The 23,608-nt window shown below is 56.3% G+C and overlaps 1 protein-coding gene across 4 annotated transcripts in view; it reads right to left on the bottom strand.

The window, feature by feature from the left end:
* GRK5 (G protein-coupled receptor kinase 5) overlaps positions 1-23,608 on the bottom strand; it is a 207,901-nt gene that overhangs the window by 48,760 nt on the left and 135,533 nt on the right. For 3 of the 4 annotated variants that reach the window (XM_051824219.3, XM_089314238.1, XM_051824221.3), the window contains one exon: positions 10,671-10,783. The exons of the other annotated variant lie outside the window; for it this stretch is intronic. In XM_051824219.3, the coding sequence (XP_051680179.1) occupies positions 10,671-10,783 (113 nt within the window). Of the gene's footprint in view, positions 1-10,670; positions 10,784-23,608 lie in introns of those variants that run through there. 4 annotated transcript variants of the gene reach the window in all.

Genomic DNA, 23,608 nt, shown 5'->3' on the forward strand with positions numbered 1-23,608 from the left:
CCGCCCACTTCAAGACCACCTCACACTCTCCTCACCAGCCCAGAAGACCCTCCTGCACCCAGGGAAAGCTCAGGTGGCTCTTGGAACGTCCACAGAGGTGGCCGGGCTCATTCCCACCCAGAGAGCAAGCTTCCTTGTCTTCTGCTTCTACCACTCAGCCAGCGTTTGACGTTTTCTCCAAAGGAAAAACGTGAACACAGCGGTTGTTTGGGTCCCGGACCACAGGTTGGTGTTTCTGGAAGGAATCCGGGGCTGCACACTGAGGGCCAGAGAAATGCAGGCCTCACCCACAGTCACACGGCCGGCGCTGGAACAGCAAGGACAGGTGCACTGGCCCCCGGACTCCACTGAGCCACGGGGTCAGAGCCACTCCCCAAGACCCTCCTCGGCACCAGGCTGAGCCTTGAGGGAGTGAGGATTTCCTGATGATTTATCGCTGAATTCTTGACGTGCCCTAAGGAAAGTGGCTTCTTGATTTTTTTCTGTGATTTTTTCCCTCTTTACTCCCCCTAAATCCTCTAAAACCGACAAGGACACTGACTACACAAGGGGTATTATTTTTTCCCAATTTGCAGATGAAGAAACTGAGATTCTGAGAGGGTCAGATACAACAGGGCTAGTAAGTGACGGAGCTGGCAATTGTGTTCCAGAGGGGCCAAGCATTTTCCAGGGGGAGGCAAGAACGCTCCCAGCGTCTGCAGCGCCTCATGGCCCCGCCCCAGGGGAGCACAGCCAGCCTGCTTTGCAGGTCTCAGGCCTGTGGGGCTACTCAGCCTCACCGGGGCCACTGGACATGCGCTGTGACGGCGGGTCTCCCCAAGGCCCCGGGCTTACTCATCAGCCTCCATAACGCGCCAAGAAGACCATAGCTCTGGGATTCAAACAGGCGCTAGAAAACTAACGTCACTTTCAGGTCAGTGGCCGCCTGACAGAGGCCCGGCTGGGTGGACAGACACAGAGCTCCACAGGGAGGCAGCCGGGAGCACGTGGGGACAGGCCTCCCGGCCCCGGATCAAAAGGCCATTCTTTGAGGAGTCTGCGTCAGGCCACTGCCACCTGAAGAGCATTTGTGTTGAGAGGCAGAAGCCGAGGGAAGGCCTCCAGCCGGGCTCTCGGCACCGAGCGAGTCACCTGGCGTGACAGGCCCTGTCTCCACGCTGGGGCTCCCGGCTACATGTGTCAGGATAGGGGAGCCCGTGGCAGCTTCAGGCAGATGGCACTGCACAAGCTGGGACCGCCCAGAAACCACTGCCCTGGGAAGCCCCTTGGCCAGGAAGTGGGAGAAAGCTTTAAACCACAAGGTACGAGCACCGAGTGAGAGTTTGTGTCCCCGGCCCAGAATGCTATACTTCCACTGGGCTCAGGAAATGGCAGCCAGTCCCCGTACAGGGAAGGCGCTGGGATCTCCATCACCCAGGCCCCTCTCTGCCCATCCGAACCTCGTCCGTGCCCACAGCTTGCACCAACAAGCCAGAGCTCCGGGGAGCACCCATGCCACTGCTCTCGGAGGGTGCTCCTCTACCCAGACCCATGCCAGATTCACAGCCTGAGCCCAGGGCTGGCCCAAGGGCATGTGTGGGTGTGTGTGTGCGCGCGCGCACATGTGTACTGCTCCGACACAAAGAGCAAAACCCTGTACTGAGTTTAAGGAACAAAGGACTCCCCCTCACGTCGGAGTGTCCGCGCCCATGACACCCTGTCTTATAAACTGAGTGCTTCATCTCCTGGCTGCTCTCACTGTATCATCACCCTGACAATGCCAGAGAAAATATGTCCTGGCTATTAAAACTCACTTCCCTCTGATGGTCTCCAGAACCTGCCATGTTTTCAAAGGAGCCGGCTCCGGTTTAAAGGGCAGAGTCCGAGCTGCAGTCCTCTTGGCCCGGCCTGACTTTCTATGTCACCTCCTTCTTCCTGGAGCCCTTCCCCTGCCCTGCCAGGAAGCTGAAGTCAGAAATGCCATGAGTCTTGCCATCTCTGGCTCCTCAATTATCGACACGGTCAGCTTTCCCAGAGTCCTCGAGGCAATGGCAGGGACATGCCTGGAAGGAAGCACAGCTCCCCACGGCCTTTTCTGGCGACACCCAGATCCACCCGCACCGGCCCGGCATCTTGCTTGTGCTGACCACACAGCTGCCCTGCGGAGTCCCTTCCCACCCCTCCCCTCCCTGCCATGAGTAAGGAGGGCCGTGAGGCCACGGCTGCTTCCTGCTAGCTCGTTCCCCAGCTGGACACTGCAGCTCCCTGGACCCCTCTTTTGAAGACCCTGCTGCTGTAGCCTGGCCTCCCCCCACCCCACGCCACCCTCCACCTCCTGAGTCTGTCCCTCCCCTGTGCCTGCAGGGTGGGAGGTGGTATAAAATGGCTCTGAGGCACCATCAGCGCTCTTTGCTCCCTGCTGGGCCGGTGCACTACAAACAGCCGTTCACTGAAAACGTCTCTTCATTCATGACCTGGATGGCTGTCTATTTCCTGCCAGGACCTTAGGTGGCCGGGCACTGACCTCAGCTTCCCAGCTAGCATGTGGAAGCCCTGCAGCAAGGGGTGCCCCAGGGACCCTGGCGTCAGATGGGCCTGCTCAGCCCCAAAGCCTGTGCCTGCCAGCTCAGACAGACTGTCCTCCGACCCTGCCTTCCACCCGAGCGTGCCACTGGCCTACCTTTGGACAACCTGTGACATGGAACTAGAGAAGGGAGGGAAGAGTGCAGTCCTGACTACACAGGAACATAGGTCGAGGTAGGGGCCCTGGGCTTCCCCGACAGTACCACGGCAGCCAGCGTGTGTCCCACGTCCTGGCTGGAGGCAGGTACTGGGCAGAAGGATGAGAAAAGGGGCACCCAGCCTCTGGGCTCATAGGCAGTATCGGGTCCCTTCTGTCTGCCCCATGATTCTAAGAGATTCTGCCCTGACCAGTACCCTCTCCCCCACCCCTGGCCTAGCTGCCCCTAGAACACTTCTGCACCCCTACCCACAACTAAAGCTCAGGAGGATACCACACAAAGGTCTTTGATGCTCCCTGTGGCTTTCTGTGGTCCTAAATGAAAAGAATCCCAACTTAGCCCAGCGCAGGCTAAACTGTCATCTCCTGGCTTTCGGAATCCAGGGATAAGTTGAGCAAGAGAATGTGCCAGGCCCAGAGTCCAGGAACCAGGGACACTGGGCCCTGCTGGAACCCCTCTCACCTGTGTGTGTGTGTACGTGTGTGTGTGTGTGTGCACGTGCATTGCCTTCATGGTTCTCAGTGCCGACTGGCTTGGTCCAGTGGTAGCAAACATGGCAGCCAGGGGTTTCCAGCGTTTTGTTTGAGGTCTTCTGTACCAGAGGATGGCCCCCCGCCTCAAGTCTGTCAGGTCAGAGAAAGGATTCCTCGGCCACCCTGGCTCACGGGCTCAGCCCTGCTCCCATCCACTGCAGTTTAGGGGTGACATCGTTCAGAAGCTTCCCGATAGCAGGGTATCTGGGGACCTGGGGTGGAGCACCCACAGGGCTGGACTACTCCATGGATGTCTACTCTGAGCTCATTTTCGAGGTAACCCTGCTCCCAGAGTCTGGCTTTGCCAGCTGTTTCTCCCTCTTTTGGAGAGCTCACAGCAGTGACAGGGAGTCAGAGTTGAGTAGGTACTGGATGTGGCCCCTAAGGAAGGGAAGTGGGAGAGTTAGTTTTCCTGGCGAGGCATTGCAGATGATTTTACCGTAAAATGCCAGATAATCGGGCACGTTTAAAGCCAGGTGGCAGCCCACTGGCTTCCTGTGCGCTTCTATGGCCTTGGGTTACAGAACTGCCTGGAAGGCCGTTAGCATTTCCCGACTCAGGACTCCACGTGTGGCACCCTCCTGTTTGCAGTCACCGCGATGCCCGTCAGTCACCGTGGCTCCCCTCCATTCAGATCCTTGAGAAGTCTCTTTCCACAGTGAGTGGAGCTCGCCTGCAGCAACGTGAGTGATGCGGGGGAACCGACAGTGTGGAAGCTCTGAGACTCCGTCATAAAAGCCACTGCAGCTTCAGCCAGGCCCTCTCGGATGCCTTGCTCGGGAGAGAGCCTGCCCGGTCCTGAGGAGGGCCATCAGGACGCCCGAGGCCTGCTGCCACCAGCCAGCATGCCCTGGGGGCCATGAGTCAGCTTGGGGGCAGATGCTCGGGCCATGGTCAAGTCTGCAGGTGACTGCCGCCCGGCCCACACTGGAACACATTTTTTTCACAGGCCTCGAACCAGCAGCACCTAAGCTAAACCATTTCCAAACCCCTGGCTCACCAAGCCTAAAAATAAGAGACATGAACCTGCTTGCTATGATCCTAAGCCATGAGGTCTTGAGGTAACGACTGGTCCTGAATAAGTGCCCAACTGCCAGCTGGCGTTTCTTCCGCCACCTAAACACCATCCTTCCTTGTGTATTTTTCTGTCTTTATTTCACCAGAGAGCAAAGCTCTGTGAGGCAGGAACTTCCTTCTGTCCACCGTGTGGTCCCTGCTGCTGAAACTGAGCCTGGCATGCAGGAGACGCTGGGCATCTGCCAAGCCCTCCCACCCCAACTCCAGACAGAAGGGACCTGGGACCTTTAAGTCTCACCCAGGTGTGGGGACAGTAGGGTTTCTGACAAGCCAGCTCCGGGTCAAGACCCCCCCAGGGCCCCCCCAGAGAACAGGCCCATGGCAAGGCCCTGTCACCCTGTGGCAGCTGACTCTCGCCAGGACCCCTTCCTGTCCCGGGGCATCTGGGCACCCCCCCCCCTTTGCCCTTGAGACCACATCTGGTCATGGCCTTGACTTGGGTCTTTGGCTGTTTCTCTGGGAGGGCAGTGGCCGTGGGGAGGGTCTTTCTCAGCTCCCTGGAAGCCACGGGATAAGCAAGACTGAGGCTAAGTCATTCCTGCTGCCCGCTGAAGGCACACAAACAGCGCTGCTGCCCAGCAAGTCACCGGGGTCCCATCTAAAAACAGCCACAGGCTTCTACCTGACTTGAAAAGGGCAGACGTGCGGGCTGTGCAAGTGGAGAGCCCTTCCCGCAGTTGTGGCGAGCCCGGTGAGAACCGGCTATTTTCAATAAGCTCCATGGGGGGGAGGGTAAATTCAGCAGGGAGGCAGGACTGGCACGGACAGTGTTGGCTGAGCCGCGGAGTGCCCCAGCAGCCGGCGACGACCAAGGGCACAGCTGCCACCTCCCTCCTCGGAGTTCCAGGCAGCAGAGAGGAAAAAACTGGCTGCAGACAGAAGTTACGCCAGCCTTGGAAAACTCAATAAAGTCTTCGTGTGTGAAAGAGGCGTCCCAGGGCTGTCACTTGACGTCAGGATGGGCGAGGAACCGGCAGCGCTTATTCCCAGGGATGCGGAGACAAATGTGGGGCGCGTCCCAGCCACTGGTGTGTGGCAGCTCCGCTGAGGCGGACGTCAGGGGCATCTGACGCATTAACACAGGGAGCCAGGCTCACGTTCCCTTTCTGAAGAACAGCTTTTGGTATAGGCCCAGAGAAAGGAGGGACTGCGGGATCAGGAGGCAGACAGCGGCCACTGGACCCCCCGCCCCTTTCTCAAGCTGACTGTGTGTGTCTAACAAAACACAGGGCCGGGAAATTCACTGGCTCCGAGGCTTCCCGTCACCCTGCTCTGCCCGTCACGTCTCCATACAGGTCCCAAAGCTGCCCGGCCGCCTCATCTTTTCCAAAGGGGCAGTAGCCCCTGTTGCAGGGCTCCACCGTTGGTCCTCATGGCTCCTCTCCATCTCTCCATCTGCAGTCACCTGTGTGCTGAGCTCATCCAACGCCAGTGCCTGCTGACAAACCCCAGGGCTCTCCTAGCCCAGCCCTGTCTGGGACTCCACTCAATCAAATACCATCTCCCTTGAAACAGGTGCACTTGGGGGCCTATGGACATGGCAACCTGTGTGAGTCTATGGTGCAGCCCCTGACCTTGCCCCTCCTGGACCTAACCACAGCCTTGTCCTCCCTACCACCTTCCAGCTGCCCAGGCCACAGCGTAACAGCCATCGCTAACTCTCCTCTTACCCTCAGTCCATTGAGAAACACCATGAATACTGCCTTCCACACAACACCCCAGGAGGCAGGCGTCTGGCTTGGTGGTTAAGACACGTGTGTCCCAGAGCACAGTGCCTGGGTTCGAGTTCCCACTGTACACATGATTCCAGCTTCTTGGAGGTAGAAGGTGATGCTTCAAGTAGTTGGGTCTCTAACACCCATATGGGAGACCTGGATTAGGTTCTTGGCTCCTGGCTTTGCCTGGCTCAGCCCCAGCAATCCAAGAAGGAACCATGGGTTAACCGGCTCCAGCTCACACCCCATGTTAGTCAACAGACCTGGGTTCTGCATATCAAGTGCTGCTGCCACCTCAGAGAGGAAGACCCAGGGGCCAGTGTTGCGGCGTGATGGACCAGCATCCCATATGAGCGCTGCTTCAAGTTCCTGTTTCTCTGCCTCCGATACGGCTCTGTGCTAATGCACCTGGCAAAGCACTGAGTGGCTGAGCTGAGCCCAAGTGCTTGGGCTCCTGCTACCCATGTGGGAGACCCAGATATTGCTCCAGGTTCCTGGCTTTGCCTGGACTGCCCTGGCTGTTGCAGTCATTTGGGAAGTGAACCAGCAGATGGAAGATCTCTCTCTCTCTCTCTCTCTCTCTGCCTTTTGAATCATTAAATCTTAAAAAAAAAAAAAATCCAGATAGCTGCCCCATCCAGCCACAGGACACAGAACCCTTAGGAAGTCACTCCTACTCTCCAGCTCCCAGCGAGGGAGACTGAATGTGATCAAGTTTTCAGATCCAACCAGCAACTGACACGGAGTAGAGAAACCTGAGAAATGGCTTGGGGGTGACAATGGAAAATGAGACTGTGGGAAACCCTGGTGGAGGACAACAAATCCACCACAGGGGGAGGTGGTTTTGGGGCAGCAGAGAGTCAAGGAGACCAACCTATCACAGTGCGTGCCCCTTATCCAGACCAATTCAAACTGCTTAGACACACATGTACAAAGTGCATGAGGGGAGATGAGGGGAGCCGGTATCTGGTTTACTGGCTAAGACGTCTGCATCCCACATGGACCGCCTGGTTCAGCTCCTGGCTCTGGCTGCTGTTCCAGTCTCCTGTTAACGCGGATCCTATGAGACAGCAGGCAATATAGGTAACTAGGTCCTGCCACCCACGTGGGAGGCGAGATTGAGTTCCTAGCCTCCTGCTTCCGCCTGGTGCAGGCACAGCTGTTGTAGGCCTCTGGGGAGTGAATCAGTGGGTGGCAACGTTCTCTCTGCCTCTGTCTCTTAAATTAAAAAGTTTAAGTGTCTATAAAATGTTGAGAAAATTTGAAATTTGAATGCTGCCTAATAGTTGATAATTGAAACTAATTTTTAAAAAATTATTTATTTTTTACTTGAGAGGCAGAATTACAGACAGAGCGAGGTCTTCCATCCACTGGTTCACTCTCCAAATGGCCACAATGGCAGAGCTGGGGTGATTCCAAGTCAGGAGCCAGGAACTTCTTCTGGATCTCCCACGTGGATACAGGGCTCCAAGCATTTGGGCCATTTCCCACTGCTTTTCCAGGCTGTTACCAGGGAGTTAGATCACAAGTGGAGCAGTCAGGACTCTGTCTGTGCCCATATGGGATGCCGGCACCACAGGTGGGCTTACCCTATTATGCCACAGTGCCAGCCCAAAGAAAAATGTTTAGCTATGATAATAGTATTGCTAGTATTAGGTTAATTTTTTTTTTTACAAAGATACATTTATTTATTTGAAAGAGTCACACAGAGAGAAAACAATTCTTCCATCTGCTGGTTCACTCCCCAGATGGCTGCCATGGCCAGGGCTGGCCCAGGCTGAAGCCAGGATCCAGGAGCTTCTTCCACAACTCCCATGTGAGTGCAGGGGCCCAAGCACTTGAGCCACCTTCCACTGCTTCCCCAGACACATTAACAGGGAGCTGGATCGGAAGTGGAGCAGCTGGGACTCGACCTGGCACCCACGTGGGATGCCAGAGCCGCAGGAGGCAGCTTTACCTGCTCTGCCACAGAGCCAGCCCCATGTGGTATTATAAGAGCCTTTTTTTTTAGAGACACATATGCAAGATTCATAGATGAAATTATATGATATCTTAGATTTGTCACAAATGCTACAGAGGTGAGGATAGGGGCATGGATGAACCAAGACTGGCCACAAGTTCCTTGTTGCTGAAGTGGGATAAGGCTGCATGGGGTTCATTAAACCATTCTGCTGACTTCTGCTTTTCATGGTGCAAAACTTCCCATAATAAAAAGTCATAAAAACAGCAGGCACTGCCCCCCCCCCACCCCGCAGACACAAACCCCTCAGTCTGGGCTTCGGTACTAGCGTTTCTTTTTTTTTTTAATTAATTAATTTATTATTTTTTTGACAGGCAGAGTGGACAGTGAGAGAGAGAGGCAGAGAGAAAGGTCTTCCTTTTGCTGTTGGTTCACCCTCCAATGGCTGCTGCAGCCAGCGCACCACGCTGATCCGATGGCAGGAGCCAGGTACTCACCCTGGTCTCCCATGGGGTGCAGGGCCCAAGTACTTGGGCCATCCTCCACTGCACTCCCTGGCCACAGCAGAGAGCTGGCCTGGAAGAGGGGCAACAGGGACAGAATCCGGCGCCCCGACCGGGACTAGAACCCGGTGTGCCGGCACCGCAAGGCGAAGGATTAGCCTAGTGAGCCACGGTGCCAGCCGGCACTAGCGGTTTTAAAGGCTCCCAAAGCGTTGCCAATGCTCAGCCAAGGTTGAGAACGATCAGCCCCTGGGACGAGAGACTCCGCACCGCACCTGTGTTGAAGACCCAGGCAGAGTTTGTGGGGGGGAACTAGTCTGGGAGAGGTCATGGGGCTTCGTGCACATGGCCCCTGACCAGGTTGGAGGGGCAGTGCCCAGATGCCAGGCTTGTGTGGGGGTGCGTCAGGGCCAGTAGCTCCAAGGCCTGGGAGAAGGTGCTAATTGGATGTGGTGACCTTGAGGGGGCCTGTGTGGCTTTGGTGGAGGTGTCCAGGGGGCAGGCTGGCTTGTGGCTCTAGGGATCCTGAGGCAGCCACAGGAACTTGAGCCCCAAACCCAGACAGTGTGAGGGCTGTAGAGATGTCAGTATCTTGGTCCTGGCTACTGGGAGGAGGCCTGGGCAGCCCCACTGCTCACCTCACTTCTTGCCCTCCCACCCTCTCTCTCCCTCCTCAGATAGAAACGCGACGGGTGGGGCTGGCGCTGTGGTGTAATGGGTAAAGCTGTTGCCTGAGGTGCTGGCATCCCATATGGGTGCTGGTTTGAGTCCTGGCAGCTCCACTTCTGATCCAGCTCTCTGCTGTGGCCTGGAAAAGCAGTGGAAGATGGCCCAAGTGCTTGGGCTCTTGCATCCACGTGGGAGACCTGGAAGAAGCTCCTGGCTTTGGATGGGTGCAGCTCCAGCCGTTGCAGCCAACTGGGGAGTGAACCATCATATGGAAGACCTCTCTCTCTCTCTTTCTCTTCCTCTCATTCTCTCTCTGTGCAACTCTGACTTTCAAATAGATAAATAAGTCTTGAAAGAAAGAAAGAAAGAAAGAAAGAAAGAAAGAAAGAAAGAAAGAAAGAAAGAAAGAAAGAAAGAAACCCAATGGGCAGGTGGCCAGCCCTGGTGCCCACCCTGCCTTCCAGACGAGTGTTGAGGGACTCCTGGACAATCCTCCATCCCGTCCTCAGAGCCCACGCAAAGCCACCAGCCTTTGTTCAACAGATGAGTGACTGGCAAGGTGAAGGAAGACCCCAGGACATCAAGCAGGACCACTGAACCAGCAACCTGCAGATTCACAGCTGTCAGACTGCCTAGAAATGGCCGGCGCACATTCATCCCACGGGCACTTGCTGGCTGATGGTGTGTGCAGAGCACTGTGCTGAGCGGGGGCAATGGGAGCCCAGGCCTGCCCTCAGGGAGCTGGCACTCGAATGGGAAGCACTCAGGAAACAAGCTGACGCAGTCAAACTTCACAACTCTGTAAAGTGGGTTCTCGGGGGCCAGCACTGTGGCATAGTAAGGTAAGCCTCAGCCTGCAGTGCCAGCGTCACAAATGAGAGCCAGTTCAAGTCCTGGCTGCTCCTCTTCTGATCCAGCTCCCTACTAATGGCCTGGGAAAGCAGCAGAAGATGGCCCAAGTGCTTGGGTACCTGCATCCACATGGGAGACCTGGAAGAAGCTCCTGGCTCCTGGCTTCAGCTTGGCCCAGCCCCGGCCACTGCGGCCATCTGGGGAGTGAACCAGAGGATAGAAGATGTCTCTCTCTCCCCTTCTCTCTTTGTATGCCTGGCTTTCAAATAAATGAATAAATCTTTAACAAAGGAGTGTTTTCATCTGGGGATGGGGCACAGGCTGTAAGAGCCACCTAATGCATCAGGAAGACAACATGCAACATCTCCAGGCAAGGCCTCCCACGGTGACCCAGGCTCCTGGCATCACACAGCTGACGGCGCCTCTTTATAGCAGCAGCAACAAGGTCCAGGGCGGGAGGCGAACCAGCCAAGGCCACCTGTTAGGTTTAGATCCTGAGACAGCTTTTGTCCTCTTAAAGTCCAGGAGCTCCATAAGCCACAGGTTTAATCTTCACCCGCCTCAGTCAAAAATGGGGGCTCATCGCAGAGCATCAAAGCTCCCCCCACCCCCCACCCCGCGCCCTGGGAGCAGGGACTTACCACCTCGTCCAGGAACTGGATGTAACCCTCCAGCCCAGGCCTGGTCTCACAGAACTGCCGGAAAAGCAGCCTCCCGATTGGCTGCTTGTCACATAAACTGCAGTAGTCTCTGTCTGGAGGAAGAAAGGAGAGTGTGTGAGGCCCAGGGAGGGCCAGCCGGGCCGTCCAGCAACCCAGACCCAGACCCAGACCCAGACCCAGGCCCAGACCCAGGCCCAGGCCCAGACCCAGGCCCAGGCCCCGCACGGATGCAGCCAGGTGACCGGCAAGCTCTCAGGACCCCATGCATCTGCCAGGGCCAAGGTCATTGTGCAGGGAGGTGCCAGCCTCCAGTATGTGCTTGGAGAGGCCAGCAGTTCCGGGGACTGTGTTTCTGCTCCTGGCTGGCCAATCAGCACATGGTATTCTCTGACTATGGTGACTGGGCACAGCTGGCAGGCAGGTCACCTAAACCAGTCCCGTCAGCGTGACCCACACACGTGGGCTTTTGGTTTGGAGGCTGTGGTGTGGCAGAGAGTTCGCCTCACTGCATCAGAGTGGCTGTGAGGACAGGGCTGGCACAGAGGAGACCAGAGCCGGGAAAGCCTGCTGACGTCACGTGTCTCTGGATCTCACCACGCCCACAGCCCAAACCACATCTGAAAAGCTGCTTTATGAGAGGTAACACATCCCTTTGTTCAGGGAGTTGGAAAACATCTTAAAGTTACTTCTAATTCAGAGCATCCTAGTGGCTGTGATTTTTTTTTCTTAAACTGGAGCAAAGCCCGGTCTTAGGATGCTTCAGATTATGAAAGCCTTGCACTTCCCAGCCAAGGAGCTACAGGAACAGAGACAGGAAGTGAGCCGCACTCAGCCACTCAGCAGCCAGGAGGGCTCTGAGGAGGACATTGCAGAACTCCAAGTGCGGGGACCAACTCCAGGCCCAGGGACCCGGTGCTGAGCCAGTGACTTGCTGTGTTACTTCAAGCAACTCACTTGCACTCTCTGGGCCTCGGTTTTCAGCTCTGGATCTGGAGCTGGGCTGGGGATGAGGGGGGCTGGGAAGAGGATGGTGGCACTCTGGCAGGAGGGAGGCTGGGCTGGAAGGAATGACGGCTGTCTCCTGGCTGAGTGTGGAGGTGCTAGCCATCCACACAAGGTCTCTCTGGAGACGGAGTGCAGCAAGGGGACTGAGCACCTCCCTCACGCCAGCTTGGGCTCAGTCGTGGGTCCCCAGAGCCTTTGTCTATGGAAGGCCAACCCCCGACGCACAGTGGGAGACCTGGTAGCAGTGAGTGTGGCTCCTGGAGCTACACTGCCAGGGTTCAGATCCCGGCTCCACCGCTCACTGTGGCCTTGTGATCTGGGGCATTTTTACCCCTTGGCTTCCTCATCTGTAACCTGGGTACAATGACAGCACCTGCTTCCCAGGACCACCATGAGGACTGAACAAGACAATTCATAGAAGGTACTCAGACCAGAGCCTGCTTAGAACCACCACCACTGTCAGCATGGATGTAGGGTCTGGGGTCTGTTCCATCTCCCTTCTGGCTCTCTCTGAGTCTGCACAAATCCAGCCTAGGCCTGCCTTTGGCTCTAGGGGCACTGAAGGCTCATGACTGAATGGGCCATTCAGGTCGGGGCACATGGTGGAGTGGGCCCTGGAGTCCTCCGAGGGCCTCTGCCAGAACTTCCTGGAAAACTTCCTGCTCATCTCCAGGATGCCAAGGCCTTGGGACTGGTCAGCCAAAGCCACAGGGGCCATGTTTCCTCCACACAGCATGAGCCCACAGAGCGCAAAGCCGGCAAGGGGGGAAGCAGAGCTGAGGGGGGCAGGGAGGGGCCTGCAGGGCACCCCTGCCAGAGGCCAGCCTGTGCCTGGACGTCTGCCCACCTGCCAAGCACAGGGCTCAGGCCAGGAGTTTTACTGCCTACTGCTCCATGCACGTGAACCGGGGGTAGGGGATATTTTTGCAGGAATTCCCCAGTTCTAAGTGTCACATGCAGATGAAAGTGCTCAAAGGTGCCGCCTTCTCTCCAGCAGGTACTTTAACCAACAGAATGAGCCACCTGCCACGTCTCCCTCCTCGTCCCCTCCCAGAGGGGGTTGGTGGCTCAGAATGGCCTTGGACTGCTGCCTTCACTCCGCCCTTCAACTGTGGGTGCAGGCTTGGCCACCGCAGGCCCAGATGGCTCATGGATGGCCGCTCCAACAAGCATTAGCCTCCGCCACTTCCGGGCGGGTGGGGAGGTGGGCTACTCTGTTGGAAGGGGCAGCAGGGGGGTGTGTGGGAGAGCAGACAAGATCCCAAGTGACAGTTATAAAATGTCAACTTTGATGAGTGTTACTGTCAGCCACAGCAGGGAACCTGGTCTCCGTTGCCTGCTCCGGGTCTGCGGCCTGCACCTGTTAGCACAGTGCAGCTACAGCTTGTCTTCTCACCACCTCCCGCTCCACCTGGTCCCTCAGGGGGCAGAAAACAGACCTTCACACCCTTTCCCAATCAGCCGAGTCCCCCGGCACAAACCCAGGCCCGGAGTAAATGCCTCTGCCTCCAAGGCCAGTTTTATTCGGATGTGGGAGCGAGCACCGAGCTCCTATGTGACTCGAGCAAGGCACCCCCCCCCCCTTTCAACAGCAATGATCAGATCTCGTGTGCCACGTTGTGATTCCTTCCGAGTTCCTCCAACAGCATTCTTCTCTCTCCATATGGCGTTTGCTGCCAGTGTGGAAACAAGGCTGTTATAAACTCACAGCACAGCCAACACTGTGTGAGTCCCACACAAGCTGTCTGCGCCTCTCCCAGCTGTACGGGAAGCCACTGATTTGCAGCCCCGCAAGAAAGAAAAGGAGCCGTAATCACCTGTTCAGACTCTTTGCTCAGCCTGCGATAAAGATAAATGGGCCCGAGGAAGCGCCCCAAACGACCGCAAAATCAAAGTGCTGCGCTTGCAGCGCCTCTTAAAGAGATCTGGGCCGGCGGAGGAGGATGATGAACTTGGGGATGATGGAGGCGACAGGAGGAGAAGCGAGTCGAAGTCGCCTGTGTGCCAAGGACAAGGCCCAGGTGCAGGGGCTTCTTGAAAGCCAGGAGGCTCCGGGAGCTCTGCCGTCTGACTGCGGGGCTCTCTGTCTGGGCTGCTTCTCCAGGGCTGAGACCCAGGCTGCAAGGGGATCTTCCCTACCACAACCCCGCTCCCGAGTGTGGTCTGCTGGGGTTGCTGTGGAGACACCCAGAGGGGCACAAGCCTAGTCTCTGCCTCTCACACCGCGAGGCCTCGGGGCTGCCACCCACACAGGCACACACACACTGCACACCCCGGCTCTTCCAAAACACGAAAATCCTCTGGGCCACATCTCTCGCTGAACCTCTCCTCCAAGCCAGAGGAGGGCTGTCATGGTGTAACACATAAGAGTCCAAGGCTCCCCTGCACAAAAGTATCCCCAAATCATCCATTCTGCTTTGCTCTTTTGGGTCCTTTGCTCATTCAGTGAACTCTTTTCCAAGGTCTCCTACTTTTTGATACTAGAATGTTCCTTCCATTTTGAGAGTTTTTCCTTGAATTCAACACTTGGGGGAGGGTGGGAAGGGATACACTCGATACCCACAGGCAGGTCAATGGTCCAGTAACAAGCTCGGCGTGGACAGCTGACCATCAGCAGAGATGCGAAGGGGTGGGCCCCATCTCCGTGATGCGATGCTTGGCTGCAGGCTGCGGCATCTCCAGGGGAACGAGAAGGATCTAGAACACCCCTCTGGGAGAGGCTGGGAGAGCAGCTGGACTCAGGCAGTGACACTGGGGGAGCAAGGATTTGATAGCAAATACATCAGGTACAGTCCACAGAAAGGGGGAGGGCGACCGGGTGCAGTGTGGCGTCTGCGACACTTTGAGAGGAGGTCCCTTGCCTGGGTGAGGACCTGGCTGAACACCATGTGTGGTTTGTTTCTTCCAGGAACGCCCACAGCTGAGCTGGGGAGATAGTGCCACCCTCTTCCTGTGGCACATTACATGCCAGTCATGCCCTCAGCCAGCACTGTTGTCGCTCTGTGCAGTCCCTTAGCAAGTTAACAGACACCTGCCGAGTCATGGGCTCAGAGGGAGGCAGATCCGTTGATGTGCTGGGAAGACCAGCCATGTGATCATGTTCATGGATCAAAACTACAGAAGCCAGCTGGGGAGGGCCTGAGAGGGTGTCTTGGCACAGGGGGTACAGACATGCTCTCATGATGCTGGGTCAGTTTCAGGGGTGCCCACGGGAGGGCAGGCAAGAATGGAAAGGAGAATGGTGGTGTAGCTGGAGGCAAGGCAGGCAGGGGGAGAAACCAAGACCAGGTGAAGAATAAGACAAAGGGGAAAGTCAGAGATCCATGAGGCCAGGGACTGCGGAGGACCAAGGAGAAGCCACAGTGGTGAGGGACCCTCCAGGGAGACCCAGGAGGACCTGGAAGGTGTGCTGAAGTGTGGGACAAGCCACGCTGGGACGTGAATTCAGGCCTGGGTCTGTGACCACTTCCGAGTAACACTGAGTGGCTCTTCAAGAATGGCTTGAAGAAGACGGACAGAACGCGGTGGGTTGCCTGGGGTTGGAAGCTGAGACACAAAGGGGCAAGCACCAGCATGACCAGCGAGGGGGCCAGCAAGGAAGCTTTACTGACTGCGGATGGAATATCTGAAATATACATGCACACATGCACGCACACACACACACACAGACAAGCACCAGCATGAACAGCGAGGGGGCCAGCAAGGAAGCTTAGCTGACAGCGGATGGAATATCTGAAATATACATGCACGCATGCACACACACACACACACACACAGACAAGCAGCATGCATGTCCTGAGTGTGGCCACAGCCACGTCACTGCCAACTCTGACTTTGCCAGGTGGGGCATGACACTTGCTGAGTTGTCAACCAACAGAGGGCGCAACGAGACAAGAGGCCCTGTCCTCGCCCTCTACCCAGGCATGCCCGGATGCTTTGCCAAGACCTGCCCTGGTCTCCCAGCGCAGCACCACGGCCCACTGCCAAGGACACCACAGAGGTACAGCACCGGGCCGAGGTTACACTTTGGCTCTGGCGTCCACCCTGTGTAACCTTGGACAAGTCACTTCCCCTTCCCAGGCCCAAAGAATTACAGTAAAAACCTCTATGCCCCTTCTCAGGCTGGAGGCCTCCCGGGTGACAGCATCACAGTGGAGGATGATCACAGGGACTTGGGCCAGATCCTGAACCAGGATTCCAGGTCTCCGCTTGTGCCCCGCTCCAGAGGGGATCCCTGGCCTGGCATCAGGCCCCCCGCCCTGAGGCAAGGATCAGCAACCTTCCCTGTAAAGGACTAGTAGTGAATATTGAGGCTCGGAGGGTCACAGGGTCTCTCACATGATTCAACTGCTGTAGCAAAGGCCTCCCCAGACAACACATACACTGTCCCCAGGCACGGCTGTGGTCTGGTAAGACAAGCACAGGGCCTGGCCCCTGCTCTGCACAGTCTCTCTCTTTTCCTGGGCCCTAGGCCTCCCGCCCTATACAAGGAGATGGTGACCCAGCTGCTCCGCCACAGCCTGCTGCCTTCCTGGGGCAGGGACCCCGCGGCTGCCTGGAGAGGACCAGGGAGGAGCCTTCGGGCTGCTGAAGCAGTTGCCATCATGTGCTGCTGTGATCAGTGGCAGAGGGAGCCAGGAGTAAAATCAGAAAACGCAGGCTGGGGGCCGGCACTGAGGCATAGCAGGTAAAGCTGCTCCCTGCTGTGCCGGCATCCCACATGGGCACTGGTCTGAGAACGGCTGTTCCACTTCTGACCCAGCTCTCTGCTATGGCCTGGGAAAGCAGTAGATGATGGCCCAAGTGCTTGGGCTCCTGGTCCATGTGGGAGACCTGGAAGAAACTCCTGGCACCCGGCCTTGGATTGGCCCCGCTTTGACTATTGTGGCCATTTGGGGAGTGAACGAGCAGATGGAAGACTTCCTCTCTCTGCCTCTGCCTCTTTGTTACTCTTTCAAATAAATAAATATTAAAAAAAAAAAAAAAACCCAGGCTCATTCCTGCATGAGTCCAGACCCTCCAAAGTCAAGTGCTCTCTGGAAAGAACCTAAATGTCTGTCACCAGGTAGGCAGGAATTTCAGACAGTGGCGTAGTCATGCCTCAGACATCACTCAGCATCAGAAAGGCGCACACGGTCAACACACACCACATGGATACTCTCCAAAGCATCACGCCAAGTCAAAGGACCAGACACACAAGACTCATGCAACTGCTGAGTTCACTCATCTGACGTTCTAGAAAAAGCAAGCCAAGAGCGACAGAAATCAGCCCAGAGGCTGGGTGTAGGGGTAGGGTTGAGGAGGAAACTTCCTGGGGAGACGAAAATGCTCTAGGTTAAGATGGTCGTGGTTGAATGCCTGTATCTGTTTGCCAAAAGTCATTGAGCTGTATGCTTAAAGTTGGCGAATTTTCCTGTAGGTAAGCACTAGTGCTTCAAAAAGCGGAGCAAAGCAAAGGAAGAAAGTTTAAGGTCAGTCACCTCGGCTCTCTGAGCTTGGTTCCTCATCTATAAAATAAGAAAATCCTAACTGTTGCCTCACTCCAGAATGGCTTTGCTCAAGTGTGGGGGTCCGTGGCATCAGGGGACTGGTGGAAATTCAGACTCTCCAGTTTACAGCAGCGCCTTCCCAACCTTCTATGGGACAGGACCGGTCGCTACAACATGTAGCTGTCACAGACTGCCACTTCTGTGAAGGCCACACCACCCATGCCTTCCCACGCAGGTCTGACAACAGCCAAGGCCCCGTGAGCTGCTGAAGGAGACCAGTCTCCCAACCCTGCTTGGGAGCAGAAAAGCTGTTGGGGTGGGCCCGCTCTGGAAACACAAGTTGTGGTTTTGAATTTTCCATTTATTTGAAAGGTACAAAGACAGAGGTCTCCCATCCTCTGGTTCATTCCCCAAATGCCCACAATGGCCAGGGCTGGGCCAGGCCCAAGCCAGGAGCCAGAAGCCCCATCCAGGTCTCCCACATGGGTGGCAGGGACTCAAGTGCTAACCTGCTGCTCCCCACAGTGCACACTAGCAGGGAGCGAGAGTTGGGAGCCAAACTGGGACTTGAACCCAGGTGCTCCAAGATGGGGTCCAGGCATCCCAAGCAACTCTGCATCATCAAACACGTCCCATTTTCAGTATTAATATCCCTTCCTTAGGAAAGCCACCCCTTTCTCTATCTGCAATAATTGTTTGAGTGAGGCCCAAACAGGCCTCAGAGGTAGGCACAGGACCCAGGCCTCGGCAGTCTGAATCTTTTACTGGCACTCAGGAAAATAGAACACAGAAAACTGAAGGCAAGTCACCTGAGTTCTCTGAGCTTGTTTCTTCACCTATAAAACAGGAAAACCCTAGTGGCTGACTCACTCAAGAATGGCATTGCTCCAAGTGTGGCCACATCCGCGTTGCCTGGGAGACCAGTGGGTATGCAGATTCCCCCGCCCCACTTTTTATTGGCACAATCTTGGACTTTTATTGGCACTCTAAAGAAAGTCACTTTTTCTTTCTCCTAAGTCTTAAATTCTTAAGACCATATAAGCCTGGAGTTGTTGGTGGCTACCTTGTGGTCATGTGGAAGACCTGCCAGAGAATGAAGTGGCCAGCACAGGAGTGCTATCCTGATGACGTGTGAGTCCTGGATCCAGCTATACCTGAAGCATGTGATCTTCCCCTGGACTTTCCAGTTCCACAAACCGAGAGATTTCCTTTGATCCTTAAGCTACTTTGATTTGGGTTTCAGTCACTTGCAGCCAAAAATGTGCTGACTAATAAGCCCTTCGGGTTCAAAGAGTATCTGGGAGACTACAAGTGAGAACCTGCATCCTAGGCCTGAGCAAGCAGTGAAACGCTCCACCACACAGTCGCCACCACCAGCTGCGGCAGCCCTGGTGAGGAATTCCTGTCCTCTGCTTCCACCACGATGCTGGGCCTTCACGGAGACTCTGGAAGGTCTGATCAGTGCAGCATCTCAGGAACAACAGAGCTTGGCCCACACTGCCTGCATCCCGGAGACAGGCAGGGCTGCCTTGCCCAGACGTGGTCTCATCCAGAGCCTGCACAGGCGTGGGTCTGAATCCTACCTCTGTCCTCCGCTCGAAGGCCCACAACTGGGTCAATACTGGCTGTGCCTTTAGACATTTTTGGTTGTCTCAGCTGGGGGTTACTACCGACATGGAGTGGATAGAGGCCAGGGAGGCGGCTGGGCAGCCCGTCCCAAAAACACAGAATTATCCAGCTCTGAGTGGCAAGAGTGCCATCCACGGCTGAGCAGGTCTGTGTGGCAATGCAATCTTGGGTCAGTCCCTCTGCCTGAGGCCTAGCTGCCTCCCATACCCAATGGGCAATGAGCATTAGCCCATGGCTACCAAGGACTTGCAAGAGCGTACGTGAGCCCCTAGCCCAGTCTGAGTGCACAGTATGTGCTTCATAAACAGCAGCCATTTGAACAGACCTAGACTCCAGAAATGACGGCTTTCACTCCTCTAGAGAGTCAGAAAGGAAATGGGACGTAGCCAGGAAAGGGGACTTGACCTCCCAGCTGCACCAAAGGTGGCAAAGTTTGCTCTGCTGTCCCTCCAGGCTCTGGGAGGGCACCGGGACAGGGCACCCTCTAGGGAAAAAGCCACGTGTCCTGACAGGCACTACTGGAGGTCAAAACCTCAAACCCCAGCCAATTCCTTCAAGACATGTAACCCCCAATAGACTCTGTCACAGGCAAGATTCTGATAGCAGAGGTAAATAAATGCTGTCATTGTTTTCATTCCTTCCCCGTGACATGAAGCGGGAACATACTTTCTTAATTAGGAGCCTGTGGCGTGTGGACACTTGGAGGGCACCCAGCTTTCTCCCAGCACAAGGCAGCGGAGGTCCCCTGATGGCCACAGGATTCTGCAGCCCCAGGAAGGCGGGGAGGAGGTGGTGAATGGAACCCACTTGGGACTGTTTGCATTGTTGCCGCAGGCACTCCTTGGACTTGGGCCAAGGGAAACCCGCCTTCCATGACAGAATCCAGTGCAAGAAAGAACCGCGTTTCCTGAGGAAATGGAAATGCTAACACCAGAGCCCCTGGAAGTAAAACCACATGTTGGGGGGGGGTGCCCTCTGACAGTGACTCTGGGAGCCGCCGCTCTACCAACTTCAGCTCTCTTTTCTTTCATGTAACCTTGGTGTCCGAAAATGCCAGGTTGTGGGGCAGGGCTCGGGGGCTGGCTCCTGGGAGATAGGAAAACCATTTAGGAAGCAGATGGGAGGGGCCAGCTCAGACGGAGGCGTGCACCCTCCGCTCTGGCGAATTCCAGGTCTGAAACAATGCACGCGAGAACTGGTCTGGAGTCAGCTTTCTCTTAAAAAGTCCTGCCAGAGCTGGAGAAAACAACCGGGCATTTGCTCCGAGGAAAGAACTCCGTGACGCTGGCCTGCGAGATAGCATCATGGCCACCGGCCATTCCTCACCGCCCGCCTGGGCAAGGAAGGGGGTTAGGGAAGCATTTGGTGCGGGGCCAGCTGCGGCTGAGTGTGCTCCTGTTACTTCAAGAGAGCTGCTTTTCTGTGAATCCAAGACGACACGGGGCATACTACACAAACACACCCAACCTGGCCCCAGCTTCCTGTGCCCCTTGCCCCTTCTCTCTGGTCTCAGGTTTTACTCAATGTCTTCAGCTTGTTCTGGGTCTCTATGCCCAGGTCTCACAAAGGCGCTTGGAAAAGCCACATGTCACCACACTGGGCTGCAGGGTGCAGCCCCTGCCAGCTCTGTCTGTGATGAGGGCCCAGGTTCTGGGCTTGAACCCATCAGGGGCAGGCCTGGGGCGGGGCGGGCCTGGGGCAAAGGGCTGGGTGCAGAGTAGACAGGACATGGCCATGTGCACCACCACAGTGTCCTCTGGACAACCACAGGGTCCCCAGAGTCCAGCAGAGGCCTCTCCCCTTGTCCTCAAGGCCAAGGAAAAGCAAAGAACTGAGAGAGGTTCTTTCAGTTGAGAGTGGGATGCAGAGCTGGGCGGGTAAATGGAAGCTGGGTGATGCAGGGCAGACCGAGGCCTTGGCCAGGGCCCCCAGCAGGCAGACCCAGGTGCTGTGCAGGCAGTAGCTGGAAGGGATCTGGAATGGTGGCAGGAGTGGGCAGAGGTAGGCCCAGGTTCTAGGCCTGGCTTCCCTACTGGCCAGGTCTGAACACAAAGCCCCAGCACTCAGCCCAAAGCCCGGTGCTCTGCCTGCAAGGTCAGGGGTCTGTGACTGCAAGCCCTCCCCTGTGTGCCCGCACCAGGAGCCCAAGACCGCCACGTAGAACCATGTCCAGGAAAGACACCGGGACGGCGGCCATGCTGGATCCTCATGCCGGTGCAGAGGAAGCATGGCCGTGCGCGCCTTGGCCTGGTTTCTATTTTTGTAGATGTCCAAACGAGGAGGAAACGACTAATGTAAAAGCGCAGCTGCAAAATCACTGGCAAACCTGGAAAGCAAAGGGCTGTGACCCTGCGTGGACAGTGGCGCACGGGAGCTCTGTGCTTTGTCCTGTGTGGCCTGCCGCGCACAGGGACCACTGGCCCCAGGGTGACTACAACTCTCTCCCGTCCTGGTGGCCCAGGGCCTCCCTTGCTTGTGCTCTGCTTGCAACCTTCCTGGAAATGCCATCACTTACGAGCACATTCTCTCCACAGGGGCTATCTTCTTGAAGACAGACTTCTATGCAGACGCAGGCAGTTTCGAGTGGAAACCTCCCAGCCACCCCAGACTCCCCACCCCTACCCAGGGCAGGAGCTCAGTATTTGTTCAAAGCTCCCTCGGGGAGGCCAACACTGCTAACTGTGAGGCCTCAGCCACTGCTCTATCCCAGCACCTGCAATAGGGCCTGGCCCAAGCAGGAGCTCAGGTGTATCTGCAAAACAAATGAATGAGTGAACAAATAAAGGAACAACTAAGTCTACCGGCTTCCAATCTGGCCACAGAAGTCTCAGACCCACGTTCCCTCAACACAGCTCTGTGGTCAGCGTGCCAGAAAAGAAGTTTCCCTGCAGCCACTGGGAGTGAAAGGTTGCTTCTGCTCAACCACACAAAGGCCTAGGCCAGCAGCTGCATCAGCCCAGACCCAAGGAGCCCGGTGGCCCGAGCCCTGGGCCCCTGCCTGGCTCGCTGCTTTCTGCTCTACCTTGGGCCCTGTGTGATCTCAGCCCCATCAAACTTCTCTCCAAACCTTCGTTTCCCCTTTTATGGGAAGGAGCTGGTAAACAAGGGAGGAGATCAATGCTGTCTCCCTCTTTCCACCCTGGTGCCTCCAGAGGGAGGCTGGGAGCTGGTGGGAGCAGGGGCCTGAGATGGTACAGGGCTGTCTCCAGCATCAGAGCCCCACGCAGAGCTCGTCAACACCAGGGCGTTTAAACTTGCTCGGCTGCCTTCCTGGTGCACCATGCACTGTAGCCACAGAGCTGGGACAACACCAGCACAAACTTAAAGGCAGTGTCTGATGGCCTGGGGCAAGGAGGACCAGGGCTTGTGACTCAGCCCTGCTACAGTTCTTTGCAGAGCCCAGGGGTGGTCAGGCCCCTTGGCAGTGCCTCAGTTCCTTTCAAGTGCATTTTGGATGACCCTTCATGCAAGGGTCAACGCCTGACCCATCCTTCCTGCCAAGGATAGACAGCAGGGAGGGAAGCCAGCACTCGGGCCTGGCTCCAGCCAAAGCTATGCACTAATAAAGCATAGGACTCAGGAGCCCCAGGCCAGGGCGCAGCCTTGACAAGGTGGCCCTGCCTCTTCCCAGGCCGCTGGTCAAGGTCTGGAGAGAGTCCCAGCTGTGCACGCCGAAAGTGGCTTAAGATGGGAAAATCCAGGGAGGTGAGGTAACTGCCAGTCTCCTGAAGTCCTGACGTCTCAGGTCTGAAGCCCCCCTACACTCCCGATTCTCCCAACGTGCTCCCCACCAAAGCCTCAGCCAACCCCCGTCTGCGCCCCGGGGCCAGGGAGCACTGCCTGCTCAGGGTCTGGTGCTGGGTCTCAGCACACTCATGCCTGTTTTGAGACCAAGCCCATCTTCCTGCTGCACTGCCCTGTGGTCCTCACTCTAGGGAGGCAGAGGACAGAGGTCTGGAGGTGGTTCCTTTGCTGCTGGGGTGGTCTCTCAGACAGGCCTCCAGCTCCCCCGGCAACCCATGACCACACCCCGCCTTTGTTGCCAAGGAACAGAGAGTGGAGTGGGGGGGTGGGGGCTGGAACCTGGTCTTTGGTATTCAAAGCCAAGCCAGGGGCAACTCCGTCCATCCAGCCTCCTGCTCAGCCTGGCCTCAGATGCAGGACGACTGGGTTCAGTGCCCAGGAAGGAAGAGATGAGTGCACTCACAGTACACGGAGCTCACCCTGTGCCTGAGGCACGGAAAGGACAGGGGAGGTGTGGGGCTTCAGCGTGGAACACAGGGGAAGTGAGGCCGGCGTAAGAGCTTGCTTAGCAGAGCAAAAGCTCAGGGGGGTCAGGGTCTTGGATGTGGATTTTTGTGGAGCCTGGCAGAGCTGACTTTCAGAAAGTTTGGCAAAGCTGGTTTCCAGCTTTGGGTCAGACAGGGTCCTGGCCATTTTGCCATCTGATGTGGAACAACAGTAGTAATACTTTTTTATTTTTATTTATTTATTTTAATTTTATTTGTTTGACAGGTAGAGTTATAGACAGTGAGAGAGAGAGAGAGAGAGAGAGAAAGGTCTTCCTTCCATTGGTTCATCCCCCAAATGGCCGCCACGGCCGGTGCTGCGCTGATCCGAAGGCAGGAGCCAGGTGCTTCCTCCTGGTCTCCCATGCAGGTGCAGGGCCCAAGCACTTGAGCCATCCTCCACTGCCCTCCCGGGCCACAGCAGAGAGCTGGACTGGAAGAGGAGCCACCAGGACTAGAACTGGTGCCCATATGGGATGCTGGCTCCGCAGGCAGAGGATTAACC

Source organism: Oryctolagus cuniculus, chromosome 15 (genome assembly GCF_051225735.1).
Source record: "Oryctolagus cuniculus isolate XC-2025 breed Fujian yellow rabbit chromosome 15, ASM5122573v1, whole genome shotgun sequence".
NCBI lineage: Eukaryota > Metazoa > Chordata > Mammalia > Lagomorpha > Leporidae > Oryctolagus > Oryctolagus cuniculus.